At 51.3% G+C, this 19074-nt stretch overlaps 3 protein-coding genes across 3 annotated transcripts in view; all 3 read right to left on the bottom strand.

Moving 5' to 3' along the window:
- Nucleotides 1-650: 650 nt before the first annotated feature.
- LOC104864857 (cortistatin-like) lies at nucleotides 651-2109 on the bottom strand. Its single transcript, XM_010628098.3, has 2 exons — nucleotides 1882-2109; nucleotides 651-918 (listed from the first exon to the last, which is right to left on the bottom strand). The coding sequence occupies exons 1-2, from the start codon at nucleotides 2029-2031 to the stop codon at nucleotides 700-702; spliced, it is 369 nt and encodes a 122-aa protein (XP_010626400.1). The 5' UTR covers nucleotides 2032-2109; the 3' UTR covers nucleotides 651-699.
- On the bottom strand, nucleotides 2038-12217 carry Cenps (centromere protein S). Its single transcript, XM_010628100.2, has 6 exons — nucleotides 12061-12217; nucleotides 8767-8890; nucleotides 7138-7171; nucleotides 4981-5047; nucleotides 4247-4376; nucleotides 2038-2211 (listed from the first exon to the last, which is right to left on the bottom strand). Exons 1-6 carry the CDS (start codon nucleotides 12109-12111, stop codon nucleotides 2117-2119), a joined length of 501 nt encoding a protein of 166 aa, XP_010626402.1. The 5' UTR covers nucleotides 12112-12217; the 3' UTR covers nucleotides 2038-2116.
- Nucleotides 12218-18404: 6187 nt separating this feature from the next.
- The window catches only part of Pgd (phosphogluconate dehydrogenase), an 11322-nt gene continuing 10652 nt past the window's right edge, over nucleotides 18405-19074 (bottom strand). Inside the window, exons 10-12 of the mRNA XM_010628097.2 lie at nucleotides 18883-18982; nucleotides 18683-18805; nucleotides 18405-18608 (exon numbers count right to left, since the gene is read on the bottom strand). Of these exons, the coding sequence (XP_010626399.1) occupies nucleotides 18489-18608; nucleotides 18683-18805; nucleotides 18883-18982 (343 nt within the window). The 3' untranslated portion in view covers nucleotides 18405-18488. The remainder of the gene's footprint in view (nucleotides 18609-18682; nucleotides 18806-18882; nucleotides 18983-19074) is intronic.

The raw sequence follows: 19074 nt of genomic DNA on the forward strand, positions 1-19074 counted from the left end.
GCTCTGCCACTGGGCCGCCCACCCCAGAAGAACCCAGGGCCTTTATACTGGGCTTCATCCCCATCACTTTTCACATTTTTTCAAGACAAGGCCTCACTTTGTAGTTCAGGCTGATCTTAAACCATGTGGCCCAGGCTGGCCTGGAATTTGCAGCAATTCTGCCCCAGCCTCCCCATGCTGGGATTACAGGTGCAGAGCACCACACCCAGCCCACTTTTTAATTTTTTTTTTTTTCGGGGGACAGGGTCTCACTATGTAGTTGAGACTGACCTGGAACTCACTACGCAGCCCAGGCTGGTCTCGAACTCACAGTGATCCTCCTGCCTCAGCCTCCCCGAGTGCTGGGATTACAGGCATGCGCCACCACGCCCGGCTTATTTTTAAATTTTGAGACAAAGTTTTGCTACCTTGCCAGGATTGGCCTTGAATATGTGACCCTCCTGTCTCAGCTTCCTGAATAGTTAGGCAAGTGTCACCACACCTAAGGAAGAACCACCAAAATCCTCATTAAGTGTTCTCATTAGGTTCCCAATTACTGTTCTGAATACTGCTGGCATTGGACATTATTGAAATTTAAATAAAAATACTTCACAAGTGACACGCAAAGAGAAGAAACTGCCTCAAGAAGAAAGTGCTGCTGAATTCATTTTATTCGGGTCCACACTACAGTCCCCACCATGCAGTCAGTGGTGGGGAAGTCTATTTGCAGGAGGAGAAGGTCTTCCAGAAGAAGTTTTTACAGCGTGTTTTATCTCGGCGAGGGGGCTGCTGAAGGGGTGCGCCTTCCTGTCGCTTGGCCACCTCTCTGGTGTGCCCCCCACTGCGGTCCCCAGTGCTGAACTGGGAGGTCCACTTGTGCCACCGTGCAAGGAAAGTCAGGAGGCTGTCTGTCTTTATTTCTGCCACCTCCTGCATATGCTTTTACAGAGAAGCAGATGACAAAGGAAAACAAATCAACAGCCTGGCTCGCCAACATTAAAAGAGTTGCAGTGTCTGACTTAAAAAAGAAAGAAAGGGAGGGGGACGGAGAAGGAGGTATGGAGGGAGGGAGGGAAAGGAAAAGAGAAATGGTTTCTCAGCAGTGAATTACATTTCCATTCAAAGGATGAGAAAAGAGGAAGCCTTTTAAAGAGGTTGCTCTAGTTAGAGAAAAGAAAAAGTTCATCATTTCAGTCCAGGAAAAAACCCAGCTTGTTCTGCCCCATGGGTCTTTGCTGTGGTCCTTAATTACAAGGGATCAGGACACCTGTGAGTCCCCTCTTGGCCACTCCTGGGCCACCCCCCCACACACGCTGCTCTCCCAGATAGATCAGGCTGAGCTGCTAAATTCCAGGCTTTCACATTCCTAGGGAAGCTTCTGATGAGAAACGGCCTGTCTGAAACTCATCTGGTATTTCAGAAAAAATTTCATTTTTAATGGCCAATTTTATGTACTTTTCTTGGAACGTTTTCAAAAGAGGAAAAGAAAGAAAGAAAAAAAAATCACCTCCCAAAATTACAAATTCTCTGCACAGAAATGCCAGAACATGGCTGGGTGTATAAATTCAGGCCCTGGAAGTCCTTGTGACTGATCTGGGCAGGGGCCACTCTGCAGCAGCCTGGAGAAATCACCGAGCCTGGAGACACAGCCGGAGCAGAGAGAGGCCCCAGGGAACTGCAAGGAAAGGAGTCGAGGACCTGGGCTCCACTGGTGACCTCACAGTCGGGGTTCAGCCCTGCGCTCTGTCCCAGAGCGATCCGCAGCACATGGATGTGTGCGGGGTACACACGCGTGCACACAAACACACACACCTGGCTACGCAGATGCTGGGAATCCAAGGATGACACATGCCGAGGTCAGAGACAGCGGAGAGCAGGTGGCTGGGAGGGGACCGTACTCACCACGCTGTCCTGGCTGACAGGGCCACCTTCCAGGGCCAGGGCGGTGGCTGTGGCCCCCCAGAGAAGCAGCAGCAGCAGCAGTGGGGTCCCTCGGGCCCACAGCCCCTTCCCTCGGGCTTGGGCACCGTCCATCATCAGCAGCCCTGGCATCCAGGCTCCGAGGCCGGGTCTGGTCAGCTCTGGCACGGGCTGTGGCGTCTCCACGTCAGCGATCCTGGAGCCCTCTCCTCACACTTCAGCGATGACGCAGGAGCCCGAGCGAGCGAGGGGCGAACACAAAAGCACTCCGGGGCTGGATTGTGCCCCTTGATGCAAGCTTCAGGTCCTTTCCTGCATTTAGAGCGAATTCGCTCTTATTTTGGAATGAATGCATTTGCGTTTGCTTTGAAGGAAGTTTGACTTCCTTGTAATTATCCCTACAACAAGCAGGAAGCCATGAGAACAAAACCAAGTGATTTAACAGAATATGAAATTAGCCTTGGGGAAGGAGCTGAAGATGTGAGATTTCGCCCATATGTAACTTGCCCATAGCACTGAGGGGCTGCGGCGGAGCTGAGTGGAGAGAGCGCGTGCTCAACATACCCGAGGCCCGCGCTGGCCCAGAACGTAACAGAATATGAAATTAGCCTTGGGGAAGGAGCTGAAGATGTGAGATTTCGCCCATATGTAATTTGCCCATAGCACTGAGGGGCTGCGGCGGAGCTGAGTGGAGAGAGCGCGTGCTCAGCATACCCGAGGCCCGCGCTGGCCCAGAACGGGCCTGACACTTACAGAGCCACCTCGGTCCATATAATCCCTCCTTGGCTCTTCTCAGCTTTATCCCCGTTTCCTGATTAGCAGACTGAGGCTCGGCAAGGTTAACACTGGGCCTGCCAGGAACCAAGTCGGCTCAGAGGGACGCAGTGACAGCGCCCTCATCTCTGTGCAACACCACATCCAAGTGCCTGTTATCCGGGTCCCTGCCAGGGTCGCCACATCCGTCCCACAGCTGCAGGAGTCTGTAAGACGTCCCGTGCACTGCACAGACAGCCCCATCAGGAGGTATTTTAAACACTGATTCAGTCACATGGCTCCTAGAGCTGCTGAAGCAAGATGCAAACCTAGATCCTTCAGCTCTGGGAAGCCCACAGCGCCCATCCCTCTCTCACCCCTGCCCACAAGTTCAAAGAGTGGTACCAGAGTGAAATTGCTGTGTACTACCTCCAGCTGAATGTACGAGGATGGAAGGCTTTAAAATTTTTCGTATTTAGTGGTACTGGGGATTAAACTAGAGCCTTTGCCCAAGCACAGCTTGAACTTTAGATCCTCCTGCCTCAGCCTTCGGAAGTGCTGGGATGACAGGTATGGGCCACCACACCTGGCTAGTAGAATGCTTTATGATTCATTTCCCCTCCCTCATGGGACATACAGATGTAACCATTAATATATGGGAGCCAGTGATTATTTGCAGGACTTGAAATCATCCAGGTGGAAGTCACTGCTTGCCTTTGACCATGGCCAGACACCTGAGGGTGTCTACAGCTGAGACTGGTGGGGGGCGTAGATGGTATAAATTCTGCACCAAATGATGCCCTCTCTTTTGCCCACCCAAGAGCCTACAGCCCTGAACGCAGATGCTGTCTGCACTGTGCTCCCAGGGCACTGCTAACCTTGCCGAGCCTCAGTCTGCTAATCAGAAAACGTGGATAAAGCTGAGAAGAGCCAAGGAGGGATTATATGGACCGAGGTGGCTCTGTAAGTGCCAGGCCAGTTTTACTCCCACTGCCACACTAAGGAAAAGCCCTGGAGCACCCCGAAGCCTGGAGACGTAGAAGGGAGAGCCGGGGTGTCGGGACAGGGCTCCCTGAAGGGCTCGGGACAGTCAGTCCCATATTCCCCCACCCCAGCAAAACCTGTCCTGTAGAACCACAGCCTCGTTATGAAATGACCAGAGAAAAGTCACATGAACCATGTTTGCAGAGAGAATCACCTCTAAAACATAAAAAGGATCATTCCCAACATCACCTTGCTACCTGCGGATCACAGGACATGAGCTGAAAAACATCAGGAATAGAGAGCTATGCAATACCGCTTTATTCCTTTCAGGGGCCAGCACTTAGCCTGGAAAATTATGCCAAACTTTGAAGAAACAACTAGGGTTTGTGCCCGAAAGTGCCAACAGCCTGGCTAACGGCTGTCAGTAACATGGGAGCAGCAAGCCACACCTTTCCCAGTGCTTGGGTTCCAGCTGGGGTCGCAGGCGCTGGCGCTCGCTGCTCAGGCTTGGAGAATAGCACAAAAGCTGTCCGCTCTCCTCTTCCCAAGTCTGCCCTCACCCTCCAAAGCCCCAGTGGCACCAGGCATCCCCTGGGGGGCTAAGTCTCACTTTCCCCTGCTTCAGCCTCTGCTGGCTCCCTGCAACTTTGGTTTCCATCCTCCGGCTTCTTTTTCTTCTTTGCCTTTCGCTCTTGGTTCAGCTGAGCAAGCTCTTCATTTTTCTCTGTGATGTATTTTAGCTGCAACAAATGACACTATTTAAATGAGGTCATAAACCATTTTTTTTTTTTTTTTTTTTTTGGTACCGGGGATTGAACTTGGGTCCTTCTGCTTGCAAGGCAGGCCACTGAACCGCTGAGCTAAATCCCCAGCCCCATAAACTATTTTATAAACCTAAAAATACCAACTACACCAACCCAGCCATCCCTCCTGCCATCTTGGTCCCTCCCACTAACTGGGATGGTCACGGCCCTTCTGGGTGCCAAGTGTCTGCATCTGGAAAATGGAGGACTGGTCAAAACGACCTCTGAACTTGAAACGACAGAAGAAGTGCTGCTCGTGCCACCCAGCTGAACCCCCTCCCACACCTGGGAGCCTGCTGGACCAGCCCAGACCAGCATGGGACATCGTGGGCAATGGAGCACAGGACGCGGGCGCTGAGACATTATAAAACAGCCATGTTATGAAGTAAAGAGTGCTGATTAGAAGTAAGGAAAGAAGAACTATAAATTACGGGCAGGTCTGAATGGCTCCCCGGGGGAGTCATTTCCTGGCCTCTGGTGATTAACTGGGCATAATGTATTCTGATGGGAAAGGGGAGCTTGCGGGGGATTCATCTCTCACCAGCGAATTGCTCCTCCTGGCCAAGAGCTTCACGTCTTCTGTGTTAATCGTGCTTCTTTTAGCATGTCTGTGAAAGGGCAGAAACAATTCACCAATATGTTTGCTATTAAAGTTTTGATGAAACTGAAAAGTTCATGGTCAGACTTCAAACTTGCAAGGATCACGAAGGAGACCAACTTCTGAGATTAAAGTCATTAAGCAGTGGCGAGAGAGAAGTGTGTGAAGTTCCACTCTTTAGGAATCCCATCTACTTGGCTGCGGGCCTCCCTGCCTCAGGACTCAGGAAGTCTGAGGAGTTAAAACCCTTCCAGAGTGACCAGTGTGGCCACAGGGAAGAGCCCAGAGAGAGCAGGAAGAGTCAGGTGGCACAAAGGTCACCTTTGCTTACACAGACATTAAACAGAAGAACAAAGAATTCCCATGATGTGTGCCATTACTTATAACAGGGCCCACTGGCTCTTCTGGAGGGCTAAGTCAAAGGCCAAGGCCACAGACACCTTCTAGCACCTGTTTCCCTGCAATCCTTGATATGCTACAACCTCCATGGTGGCATGGGTACAACAAAGAACAGCCTCTAGCCGGGTATGGTGGCACACACCTATAATCCCAGCACTAGAGAGGCTGAGGCAGGAGGATCGCTGTGAGTTCGAGACCAGCCTGGGCTACATAGTGAGTTCCAGGTCAGTCTCAACTACACAGTGAGACCCTGTCTCAAAAAACCAAAAAAAAAAAAAAAGAAACAGCCTCTAAACTGGAATCTGCTGGCCAGCATGGTGGTTCATGCCTGTAATCCTTAGCACTCAGGAGGCTGAAACAAGAAGGCTGCCTCGAGTTCAAGGCCAGCCTGGGGTACATAGCAAGTCTGAAGTCAATCTGAAATGCAGAGTGAGACTTTGTCTGAAAACAAACAAACACCCTAGAGTCTGCTTCTTGTTTGCTATTCAGACCCAAATCCTCATTCCAGGCCTCCTGCCCTTGCTATGAAAGATAATTTGAGATAATAAGCTCTATTCAATAATTTATTGCTCTAATTACATCTTTTCTTACCATTATTTAAAAAAAAAATTTTTTTGAGACAGGGTCTCACTTTATAGTCCAGGCTGTCTTTGAACTCACAGGGCCCCTCCTGCCTCAGCCTCCAAGTGCTGGGATTACAGCCATGCAAGGCCATACTGGCTCAGAGCCCCCTTTTTTTGTTTTTGGTACCAGGGATCAAACTCAGGACCTTGTGCTTGCGAGGCAGGTGGCAGCACCACTGAACTAAATCCCTGGTCCTCAGAGCCCTTTAAAATAAAAGATGATGTCCAGTCCCTGGAGCTTCCAGTCCGAGTCCCACACACCCCTCCCTCAAGTACCCAGCAAACAAGATGAGCCTTTCATGTGGGCATAAAGCACACAGTATCTGCTAAATATTTCTAATTTCTTTTCCTTTTCCAGGGCTGGGCTCAAACCCAGGGCTTCCAACATGCTAACATGAGTTTCTGCCCCTGAGCTACACCCCAGCCCCTATTTCATTTTTGGTTCTAGATGTTTACAGAAGTGCTGTAAATGTTGCACGTCTTCACGGCTAACGGGCTCACGGCGCCCTGTGCCCCGACCTCCTGCTCTTGACCACATGCGGTGGTTTTAGGCACCGATGGATAAAGGATGAGGGAAGATTTAGCGCCTGCCCTCCCATCACCCATGGCTTTCATTCGTTCACAATGTTCACAGGAGGAACAAAGAGCTAAGAGGAGCCAGGCGAGCTATGGGTGGGTGCGGGAGGGGCGGCACGGAGCAAAAGCAGAGAGCGCAGCCCTGTCGGCCTCTCTCCAGCTGCTGCATAAAAGCAATTTGCTGTGATTGTCTTCAATTATCTGAGGTACTAACTGACAAGCTGAGCATGAATCACCTGTGAAAGCTAAATCTGCACCAACTGAGCGCAAGTCACTGCTTTCCAAAGCCGCCGGCCATTGTCCCCACACCTGCGAGCAATCAGCCAGCCCGGCAATGCTCAGGGCCTCTCAGCCGCACTGGGTAGTGGGCGGGCTCTAGAACTACCAGGGACATCACGCACCACGAGCCAGCTCTGCACCGAGTGACAAGAGCGGCTGGCAGAGGCTGCTGGGATAGAGATGCCGGACACGATGAGCACCCAGGACCGAGGGCTCTACCCACCTGGCAAACATTTCAAGGTCTCTGGCAAAATTTTCTGCAAGAGAAAAAAGAGGCATGCTTCAGCCACACTTCCTTCAACCTTATTTCAGGAGCGAGGGCGAAATCCTGACTTACACAGTCAGCACGATGACAGACTCAATAAACTTCTCAACTGCAGTTGCTAGACTCAACCTGGGCCTCAGCCCTGAGCCCCTCTACGCCAGCCCTTTTTATATCTTTGAGACAGGGTCCTGGGCTAAGTCCCCAGGCTGGGCTTGAACTTGTGATCCTCCTGCCTCAGCCTCCCAGAGTGCTGGGATTATAGGCGTACTGCACCTGGCTAACCCTTCTGAGGTCGGCAGAGGCACTGCGGTGACCCCATCAGCTGGTGACAGCCTCTGCCCTGTGAGTCACCCTGACTCCCTCGCTCTTCCCCACCTCTTCCGCTCCTTACAGCGAGCCTTCCCTTCCGTTAACCGTGACTACACCCTTGTTTCCAGAAACTACCCTTTAACTTTAAATTCTGCTGCAGGTCAGGGCTTGTAAGGGCAAGAATTTCCTCCAAAACCAACCAAGCAGCAATGCCACAGATTACCCAGACAGATACACTGTGGCTGATTTAAAAACTTTACTGCATTTAAATTAAAAATGTAAGTGTAACGACCAGCCACCAAGGCAGTTTAATGCACCATAAAAAACAGATGTCAATGTCCCAGTGTTGGTGTAATAGAAAAAAGCCCTAATAGTTCTTCCCATAAATATCCAAATCTTGTTGGGCATGATGGTGCACACCTATAATGCCAGACCTGGGAAGGCTGAGGTAGGAGGATGGCTGCAAGCTCAAGGCCAGGCTGAGCCAAATAGTGAATTCAAGCCCAGCCTAAAGTGCACAGTAAGACCCTATCTCAAAAAAACCAAACCAAAACAAAAAATCCAAACCTTAGAGCCAAGAAAAGAAGTATTAGTCATGTGTGACAGTGCACGCTTATGATCCCAGCACTCTGGAGGCTGAGTCAGGAGGATTGCTTTGAGTTCAAGGCCAGCCTACACTACATAGTGAGACCTTGTCTCAAAAAAAACAAGAAAAAATAGGCCAGAGATTTAGCTCAGTGGTTCCACCACCTGTCTTGCAAGCACAAGGACCCAAGTTCGATCCCCAATACCAAATAAATAAATAAATAAATAAATAAAAAGTTAAAGCTTTGTTTAAAAAAAAATGATGTCCAGGGCAAGGGTTTTAGCTCAGTGGTTCCACCACCTGCCTCATAAGTACAAGGTCCTGAGTTCAATCCCTGGTTCAAAAAAAAAAAAGTGTTTTTATAATTTAAAAATAAAGTTTGGGGGCCGGGGATTTAGCTCAGTGGTTCCACCATCTGCCTCGCAAGCACAAGGACTTGAGTTTAATCCCCAGTACCAAAAAATAAAGTTTGGGGCCGGGGATTTGGCTCAGTGGTTCCGCTGCCTGCCTTGCAAGCACAAGGGCCCAAGTTTGATCCCTGGTACCAAAACAAAAAGTTTGATCTGCAAAAAAACAAAACAAAACAAAACAAAACGGAAGAAGTATTTCACAAAGCCGGTGACACAATGACAGCTCCCCATCCAGGCAAATGGGCCTCTGGGGTCTAGACACAGCGAGACCCGGCTCCATACCGCACTGCCGGAAGGTCATCTCCGAAATCGCAGCAATGGTTTGCTTGCTGAACTGCACCTCTTTGTCCTCCGCAACTTCCTGGCACAGACGGCCGACTGTGTAGTGGACCGCTGCCTTGAGCCTCTGGGGAGATAGAATACTTTGGGGTGAGATGGCAAATGAGTGCCGTCCGTGGCCTGAACACGTTGAGCCTGCATCCCACAGCCTGCCCTGGTGGCTGGAGACCCCTCGGGTACACTGGCAGAGTCATGTGGAACTCTGGAGGGTGACTTGTGGAAACGCCACCTCCCAGCCCCTGCCCGTGACCGGCCATGAAGAGGAGGGCTCAGAGCATAGCCAGTGGGGGAAGTCACTCTGGCACTCCAGCAGGGCCTACCATTCCTCCCTCATCCGCTAGCCCCTTGTTTCCTGTCCTCAGGGACACAGCGACACACCAGATGGGCTCAATACCAAAAGCCCAGCCTGGTGGCCCATGCCTGCAATCCCAGAACTGAGGAGGCAGAAGCAGGATGGAGAGTTCCAGGCCAGCAACTGTGAGTCCCAATCACAAAACAAAGAAGGATCCCATCCCTCTGCAGTCCCGGGTCACAAAGCAGGAAAGCCTGGGACACCAGGAAGGGCTCCTCCCCTGGTTTGGGCATTTGTGAGTCCTCCTCAGCGGCCCTCCCGGTTCCTCACAAACCACACTTTTTTTTTTCTTTTTCTTTATATGCAGTGCTGGGGATCAAATCCAGAGCTTATCAAATAACAGGCAAGAGCCCTACCAAGGAGCTACGTCCCCACCCCTGAGCAATCCTTTATTTTTGTGGGACAGAGCCCAGGGTCTCTGCACCAAGGTACATCCTCAGCCCTGGTATATTATTATTATTATTATTAGTAGTAGTAGTAGTAGTAGTAGTATTAGTAGTATTTGGGGGTTTGTTTTTTTGAGACAGGGTCTCACTATGCAGCTGAGACTGAACTGGAACTCACTATGTAGCCCAGGCTGATCTCGAACTCACAGTGATCCTCCTGCCTCAGCCTCCTGTGTGCTGGGATTACAGGCTCCTAAGTGCTTTCTTCCTGCTGCAGACATTGCTATACCTAGAGGCTAAATCATGGGAGTCTCTAAATTCCTCAAGGGCAGGACCCTTTCAGTTTAGTTCACAGCTGTCTGTCTAGAGCCAAGAATGGCTAGTGTAGCACAAGAGAGGCCATGGGGAATGATCCCAGCACTACCAAAAAAAAAAAAACAAAAAAAAACTTTAGACAAATAGGGACATTTGAAGATGGACAGTAATTCAATAATTGGATTTTATACTACACTTCCCAAGTGTGATAATATATTAAGATGATGTAAAAAAAATGACCCTTTTAATGGGAAATTAAAATTTAAAAGTGAAATGTCAAGCTATCCCCAATTCTCAATTAACGCAGAACAAAAAGAGGAAGGGGTTTACATCACACCACACTGGACTGTGCAGATCCCTCTCCCTCTCTGAGCTCTAGCAAGCTCAGTTTAGGTCTACTGGGAAGGGAGGGGAGAGAGTGGAGGTGCAGTTGGAGCGAAATGCTAACAAGAGGCAGATGGAGGTGGCGCATCACGTCTTAGTCAATCCTGTTCGAGGCTGTCCCCAGGGTCTGGCCACTTAGCTCTTCACGGGGCAATGGGGATGATTGCATGATTCTTCCACCCGTGATCCCAATGCAGATGAAACAAACGACCCCTCAGTTCGCTCTCACAGGGGCAGCGCCTCATTGCTCCTCTCCACCAGCTACGATGAGCGAGCGCCTCAGCCCCAGGAAAAGGAGAAGGAATGGCAGTGAAGAAGACCACCCACCCTACTCCAAAGGGAGCAGCAGAAACCCTACTACTTCTGGGCCATGGCGTCTTCGAGCAGTGACTGTGGGGAAGCAGCAGCAGCAGCACCAGCATCCTTGGCCCAGACTGGGCCGGTGTCAAGCCCGGATCCAGCCCCATTAAGCCCTCAGCTCATGCCCGAGCAGACTGCACTGTGCAAGGGACAGCACTGTGCAGATCTGAGATTTGTCTTGAAAGACTGTCCACAGAAAAAACCGCCTGTTGCCTTTTCGGTCTATTTGAAATAACAAGTTAAAGGCAATTGTTTATTTGTGGTTCTGCTGCTGAACTACTGCAATTTCAAAGGGGCTTTGAAGCAATTTTTAAAGGATTCTTTTGAGGGAGGATATCGGATCCATGTCGAGGCAGTGGTGTGAGGGAATTTCATCTGTGTTGTACATCCACAGTGTGTCCAATCCAGACTGATTTCTCAATCTGTCAACTTCAAGTTCTACTTTATGAGAAAGGCTCTTTATTTATTTATTTTTATTTTTGGGTACTAGGGATAGAACTTGGGTCCTAGCATGGAAGGGTCTTTTAAAAGTGCAGTGCAGGATGTTTTTTTTTTTTTTGGTACCAGGGATCGAACTCAGGATCTTGCGCTTGTGATGCAGGCGATGGGACCACTGAGCTAAATCCCCAGGCCAAACGTGCAGGAACTTAAAACTAGTGAACTAGTAAACTAGTGAAGGGTAATAAAAATAAATAAATAAAGGAACAAATGAATACTCGACACTATGCTTACAGTTGGTTGTTCTGAGTTTGCAAAGGAGAAAAGACTGGCATGTGGGCCAGTCACTACAATCACAAGATAGAGGAACCCAGATTTCAGCAGACGTCTCCCTCCCCTTCCCCTATGGAAAGGGCAGTTATAGGGTCCGAGGGCCAGCATTTCAGAATCACTGCCTCTCACAGGGCAGCACGCTAAGTGCGCCACTCGAATTCCTTTCTTTTCTTTTGATGGTGTTTGCAGTACACAATAATTACAATAACTTGGGCAAACTGGGACATAGATACCGTATCTTGATAGTTTTCGATACCCCTTCCATCTCCTCCTCTTCCCCTCCCCTCCCTTTCACCCCCTTCCTCATCTCCAAAGTCTCCCTGTTCCCTACCATCTCTCCTATATTTCTCTACATTCTGAGTTTCAGATTTTGTCTTTAGCGTCCATATTCAACCCACCCTACTCCTCCTGTGAGAAGGGTGAACGAAGCCTCCTCCCCAAACTAGAAGACATTCTACCGCTACCCATTCGCAGCCGCGTCGCCCGGGAAACCGGCTCCCAGAACCACCCCCGGCACTCGGGCTGGCGCAAGCGCACATGCTCAGGGCGGCCAGCAGCTGGACTGAACGCGGAGACCAGCTGAGACCCTCGTGTCGCGGGGTGGGGTCGCTTCCACTTCCAGAAACTGGACGCCGTCCTTCCTTAGCCCGTACCCTGTTCACCCGGTACCTGCTGGTAAGAGAATCGCTCCTGTTCCTCGGGCTCCAGTTCCTCCTCCATCACGGCCGGCCTTCACTGCCAGGCGGACGAAGGCAGAAAGGCCACGACTGCCGGACGCCTCAGTCAGACTTTCCCGCCGCGGCTCCGAGCGACGGGCCGCACTGAGAGTCAAACCGCGAAGCTCCTCCTCTCCGTCCCGCGCGCGCCCTCTGGTGGCTACGCTGGGGCGGGGTCGGGTGGCTTCTGGACCCCTCCTCCAGCCAAGTGGCAGGGCTGGGTGACCGTGGGGTCGCTGCTGCGCCATAGACCCTGGCTTACCAACCAGCTCTCCGCAGAAATACGCGTGTACAGGTACAGAAGTGTCACAGTAAATCGTAATGACAAGAAGAATGAATCCAGAGTGGTGCTATTTCAGACATCGAGGCAAGAGGATCGCCACGATTTTGAGGCCAGCCTGCACGACATAGCAAGACCCTATCTTAAAAACCCAAAATAAATAGTAAAAAAGGTTGGTGATGTAGCTCAGTGGTAGAGTCCTTGTCTAGTATGCAAGAGGCCTGGATTCAGTCCCTAGTACTATAAAAAGTGAATGTAAAAATTTCACAAATTATGAAATGCAGTGCACGATGAGAAATACTCATGTAGCTGTGGTGTGCCTCGCAAAACCCACCGTGAGTTTTTGTCACCAGTGGTGTCACAGAATCACTGCCAAGCATTGCACGACTGCTAACCATTCATTCTGCAACTCGCCTCACGGCGAGTGATAAGGGAGTAATTCTGACACACTGTTGAGAACCTAGGAGTATATCTTAGTGGTCGCCTGCTTGCCCAGCATGCTGGAGGTCCTGGGTTCACACACCAGCACTGCAGACAAAACTAAAATACAAACCTGAGTGTGGAGGTGCCTACCCATAATTCCACACTGGGAGGCAGAGGCAGGAAGACTGCCAAGTCTGAGCCCTGCTCCTGCAATTTAGCAATTGAGAACCTGTCTCAAGATTTAAAAAATAATAATAATAATAACTTTTTTAAAGGCTGCGGATGTAAGAGGAGGCTCAAATGTGAATAATTTGCCCATTTCTGTGGTGTCATTACTTCCTGTGGATTTCAAGATGCCAGTGTGCAGTCACTAAACTCAGGACTGGGAAGTGGCCCTGAATGTCGCATCCATCCCTCCTGAAATGGGACTTGTAGCAACCTACCTGGGAAGCTATGAGTTTGGAGTATGTATTACTTCATAAAAAATCATTTAAGGGGGCGGGGGATTTAGCTCAGTGGTGCCGCCGCCTGCCTCACAAGCTCAAGGTCCCAAATTCGATCCCAGGTACCACCCCAAATCATTTAAGCCTGTTATATGATTTAATTTTAGTAATGGTTATATTTGTCTGTGGTTTTCAATATTCCCGAAAATTCAGATTGGGTTCCACCAACGTGTGGGGCTGCCCTCATCTGCCAGTGGCCTGGCACAGGGTAATAAACCCTGGCGAGCAAGCAAATACATCAAAGTGGAGAGCACATCGCACCACGGCTGGTGGTTGGGTGAAGACGTGGGCGTCCACCTCACCTAACAGTGAGTCCCAGGGACCGCTGGGCACGAGGTCGCGTGTGTGGGCTTTGCTATAGGTCCAAATCCCAGCAGCACCTCAGGAAAGAGGGAACATGGAGGCCCAGCATTAGGAAAGCTGGGTCTCCAGTACTTCTGTTTGTTGTTGTTTGTTGGGGGACCCGCAAGCCGGAGTGTGTGGGTCTCAGCACGGTGACGCCTGGCGGAGGCATGGAAACAGTAATGTGCTTGCTCGTGCTAAGCATGGCTTCAGGGTGCTGAGCCTTGCGCTAGTAATGGATTCCAGAGAAAGCTCCAGGGCTGAGCCAAGTGTGGTGGCACACACCCGTGACTCTGGCACTCCAGGAGGCTGAGGCAGGAGGACTCAGGTTTGAGCCTGGCCTGGGCAGCTTAGTGACTTTAGCAAGACCCTGTCTCAAACAGGGATGGAGCTCAGTGCCCCCGCCTGCCTGGCAAGCGCAAAAGGTCCTGAGTTTGATCCCGTACCAAAAAAAAAAAAAGATCTTGTCTCAAAATAAGAAATATAAAGGGCTGAGGATGTAGCTCAGTGCAAAGGTCCTGGGTTCAATGCCCAGTACTGAAAGCAGGGAGGGGAGGGGAGGAAGGGCAGGGGAGAAAAAAAGATCCTGAGCTGAGTCAGAGCCCGCATATTCCATACTTGGTGAAAACTGTCCAGGCTGCCACTAGATGTCACCCTTGTTCCGCACACAGTCAAGGTCCTGCCCACCTGCTTGCAATATCGTAGTTAACAGAGTGTGCCCTTTGCCTCTGTTGCCTTGGTTCTAGATGCTTCTTTTCCTTTGGTTCTGAGATGGCCTCGCTCTCCAGAGGGGACTTCGAGGTCCCCAATGGCAGGGATGCACCTGCCCTGTCAGTGCTCAGGAGGCTGGTGTCAAGCAGCTGGCATTGTGTCCATCCTTGGCCAGCCCACACCCTCCCCAAGGGACGCGAGCACATTCATCCCAGTTTTGAGAGCAGGATGCCATTTATTCTGCCTTGAATCCCACTGTAAACGCAGAGCAAAGACACCTCCCTCACTGCCAAGTGCAGGCAGACTGGGCCTCGGCGCCCGTGCGTGACATATGGCCAGGGTGCAGTCGCTGCGCTGGACAGGAGGACCTGATCCAGCCATACACAGGCCAGGCTGTACCGTGCCAGCGCCTGGACGCTGCCCCAGGTCACCACATTCACAGTCCAGCTTTCTTCAGGAGCTGCTGGGTCAGTTCTTCCAATCTCAGGGCCTCCTGCAAGGAGTGGTGAGGTCACTGTGAACTCTGGGAGGCTGAGGCAGAGGATCGCAGGTTAGAGTCCCACCTGTGCAACTAGTGACTTAGCAAGACTCTGTTGCAAAATTTTAAAAAGGGCTAGAGGGCCAGGGATTTAGATCAGTGGCACTGCACCTGCCTTGCAAGCTCAAGATCCTGAGTTTGATCCCCAGTACTGACAAAAAAACAAAAAAAAAAAAAAAAAAAAAAAAAAAAAAAAAGCAGGGGACTGAGGATGTAGCTCGCTGTGAGCCCTGGGTTCAATCAATAACCAGTGCTTCTGGCATGGGCAGCACAGTGGGGGCTGGGAGGCCAGGCCCTTCCACCCACTGAGTTGGGCAACACCCTGGGGCTCAACCTCCTTCCCCTGCTCCCTGCACTGTAACTAATCAGAACTCTGAACATTGTGCTGGTAGAAAGCCCGACTCAGGGCCCAGCACCTGCACCTCCTAGAAATCCCAAAGCCTGATTTTAAAATTATTTTTATTTTTATTTTTTGAGACAGGGTCTTGCTATGTAGTTCAGGCTGGTCTTGAACTCACTGTATAGCTCAGATGGTCTCGAACTCACAGCAGTCCTCCTGCCTCAGCCTCCCAAGTGCTGGGATTACAGGTGTGCACCACCACACCCGGCCCACAGCCTGATTTATCAGTGAACTTTGCTTTTCCTGACATCCGGCACCACTTTTGTTTGTGCTGCATTTTTGTTTCTGCTGGCACAGACCTGCCCTGAGCTCCTTTTCTGTGACCTTCAATAATGAAACTGCCTTTTTTCTTTTCTTTTTCTTTGGTACCGGGGATGAAGTTCAGGACCTTGCTCTGGCGAGGCAGGCGGGGCGCCCCTGAGCTACATCCCCAGCGCTGCAGCTGCTCTTTTTACTCCATTGGATCTGCAGTTCTTTGCTCACTGCACGAGAGCCTGAAACCTGCTGGACCCATCTTCAGTATCACTTCAATACTGCAACCGCTACTAACGGGGACCCGGGTCCACACAGACAAGGACGCTTGGCATCTGCAGCGCGTTGTCAGCGGGCAGCGCAAGGTTCCATCTCGCTGCTCAGAATGGCGTGCAGCTTAAAACTTAAAGTTTCAGTGGGGTGTAGGTAACGGGGTTCAGGGCTCCAACCCCAGCACTGCAAAAGGTGACAATGGCAGTAGGTAGTAGTGTTAGGACTTGAACTCAGGTCAGTGTTAGCTCCAGAACTGTGCTCTGTGGCCCACTCTGTACAGCAGAGGCCCATCGCTGAGGTGCACTGCCCAGCCTGGCTCAGCTGAGAGCTTGCTGGAAACGCAGAATGTGGGCCGCCCCAGGCCTGCAGGGTAAGAATCTTCAGGTTGCGGAGAGCACATACTGAAGTGGCACTTGGTTTTGTTTGTTGGTACCTGGGATTGACCTCAGGACCTTGTGCTTGCAAGGCAGACGAAATGCCACTGAGCTAAATCCCTGATCCCTCTGTTTTTTGAGGCAAGGTCTCGCTATGTAGCCTAGCTTGGCCTTCACCTCTTGGCAATCCTGCCTCAGCCGCCTGAGTCCTGGGATCACAGGTGTGCACCATCGCACCCAGCCAGGTCACCTTTGAGAAGTGCTTCTCCCAGCCCCTAAAGAGGAAGCCATGGTCACAGCAGCCACTGCAGATCACGGGAAGGGGCAGGAGGGCCTGGTAGAATCCTCACACTCAGGCAAGAGATGTTTTTGTTGCGATACAGGGGACTGAACCCAGAGGCTTCACATTATGTCCCCAGTCCTTTTTATTTTGGGGAGGCAGAGTCTCCTAAAGTTTGCCAGGCCGGGCTTCAACTTGTGACCCTTCTGCCTCAGCCTCCCAGGTTGTTGGGATCACAGGCGTTCGGCACCATGCCTGGCTAAGGCAAGGGCGTTAAAGTTTGTTTTAACGTGAAGGGTCATCTCTCCCATCCCTGCTCTGAGACAGAGGCCAGAGGACAAATCAGATTTCAGCTGTTCAACAGCCACTTTCTCCTTGCTGTCCCAGCCTGAGGACCCCACAGAGACTCAGAGATACCATCAGGTTGAAGCTGCTCAGTCCCCACCCTCCTGGGCACAGAGCCAGGGAAGGACACAAAACTGGCCTAGGCAAGCCCAGCATTTCACTGTAATTCTCTAAATTTATTGTGACAGGGCCGAGGATGTAGCTCAGTGGTGTTGCACCTGCCTGGCAAGCACAAGGTCCTGATTTAGATTCCTAGGACCAAAAAAAAAATGTATTGTGACAAAGGTGACACACAAGACATAAAAAGAATGTTACAGAGACCACTGAATACCCACCTCCAACGTAAGAAGTGAAACATGACTGCCCTGCACACACAGCCCTCCTGCTCACACCTCCCTCCAGACAAGCCACACCCCAACTAGCTATTTCCTGTGTTTATGTCTCTCTGACGGTTCTGGGGAACTGAACCCAGGGCCCTCCATCACCAAGCTACATCTCCACCCCTAATTTTTTCTTTTTTTGAGACAAGGTCTCCCTATGTAGTCCAGGCTGGCCTCAAACTCACTAAGAGCCCAGGCTGGCCTCCAACTCACAGCAATCCTCCTGCCTCAGCCTCCAAAGGTTGCTGGGATTACAGGCACATCCCACCATGCCCAGGTCTCTTTATTTTTGAGACTGGCAACAACACAATTGAGACAGGGTCTTGCCAATTTGCTCAGGCTGTCTCTGAACTTGAAATCCTCTTGCCTCGGCCTCCTAAATAGCTGCAATTAACAGTGTGCACCACCATTCCTGGCTTTTTTTGGATACAGGGAATCAAACTCAAGAGCCTCAAGCTTACCAGGCAGATGCTGCACTGCTGAGCTACATCCCTGGCCTCCCTGACATTTTTTTGTTTGTTAACAAAGGAAAATTTAGGTTGGAAGAACAACGCATTCCGATTTATTAAAACCATTTTAAATCTTTCTGCCCACTGAGTAATTGCAGAGTGGCCCAGGTGAGACTAAGGTGCAGGAAACGCTTAAGTGTAACGAAGCTTTACTGAGCAGAAGGGGTATGGGCTGCGGAGATGCCCCACACCCCTCCTGCCACCCTGCCCTCCCACCCAGGGCATCGGTTGATCCGAGGCCGGGGCCCATGACTGTGACACTGTGTTATGGAAGGAATTGGCAAGTGACACAGAGAGGCGGCCGAATGGAAGTAAAATAAGAAAGTTTACTCCGTCGATGGGGGTTGATCACACCTAATGGCAGTGCCCTGATCAACCCCATACTGGGCTACAACTCCTTTTATAGGGTTTTACAGCTTTGATCTCGTCCGGTGGCTAAACTGCATTTTCACAGTTCACATTACTGATGTTCAGAACAAGGTGGCGGTGGTTGAATTCCAACCCGGATGTGGCCCTTCTTTGGTAATGGAGGTTACCTTTATGGTCCAAGGGAAAGGGGTGTGTTTGGTCAGCAAAGGTAACAACTGTTCTTTTCATTTACAAAACTTTCCAGGGAGTCTAGATGCCTCCTAAACAAAGCAAAGGCAGAAGTTATCTTACACTGTGACATTTCCTAGGGTTTTGCTATTAAGGTGTTCTCTATGAACCTCACTGCGGGGAGAGGGGCGGAATGAGGAGTGCGGTCCGAGGCGTCCCAGCGCGGAGCAGGGTTCAGGCATTGTAGGAGGAGGAAGACACGCTCCCGCCGTGGCCCGTCCAGTTGGTGTGGACGAACTGTCCCGGCTTGGCCAAGAGTTCGTAGGTGTGGGCCCCGAAGTAATCCCGCTGCGCCTGGAGGGAGGGCGGAGGGGTGAGCGGAGACCAGATGGGTGAGGGGTGCAGGCTGGGCACCGCCGCGCCCTCACCTGGAGGAGGTTGGCCGGCAGCGTCTCGTGTCGGTAGCCATCGTAGAAAGACAGGGCGGTGGTAAAGCAGGGCATGGGGATGCCGGCCTGGACCCCGGCGCTCACCGTGCGCCGCCAGGAGTCCTGCGGAGACAGAGGCGGTGAGCGGTCTGGGCAGCAGGACCTGCGCCCCGCTGGCCCTGCACCCGCGCCCCGCGCACCTGGCAGCTCTCAACAGCCGAGCAAAAGAAGTCGTCCAGCAGCAGGTTCTGCAGCGCAGGGTTGCGGTCGAAGGCATCTTTTATCTTCCCCAGGAAGACGCTGCGATGGAGAGGGGCGATCACAGGCCTTCGCCCCCGCAGCCCCGCACGTGCCAGAGCAGGGGGCGGCGGGGTCCACTCTGGAGAGGCGGA

Source organism: Fukomys damarensis, unplaced genomic scaffold, assembly GCF_012274545.1.
Source record: "Fukomys damarensis isolate Sample0158 unplaced genomic scaffold, DMR_v1.0_HiC HiC_scaffold_23, whole genome shotgun sequence".
NCBI classification, from domain to species: domain Eukaryota; kingdom Metazoa; phylum Chordata; class Mammalia; order Rodentia; family Bathyergidae; genus Fukomys; species Fukomys damarensis.

Bases quoted from the DNA above. Each gene is read 5' to 3' on its own strand.
- LOC104864857 (XM_010628098.3), bottom strand. From the start codon at position 2,031: ATGCCAGGGCTGCTGATGATGGACGGTGCCCAAGCCCGAGGGAAGGGG. The intron at 919-1,881 runs GTGAGTACGGTC...TCTCTGTAAAAG, and splicing joins CTGTCAGCCAGGACAGCGTG to CATATGCAGGAGGTGGCAGA.
- Cenps (XM_010628100.2), bottom strand. From the start codon at position 12,111: ATGGAGGAGGAACTGGAGCCCGAGGAACAGGAGCGATTCTCTTACCAG. The intron at 8,891-12,060 runs GTACCGGGTGAA...CTATCTCCCCAG, and splicing joins AGCGATTCTCTTACCAGCAG to AGGCTCAAGGCAGCGGTCCA. The intron at 7,172-8,766 runs GTATGGAGCCGG...TTTCTCTTGCAG, and splicing joins GATGACCTTCCGGCAGTGCG to AAAATTTTGCCAGAGACCTT.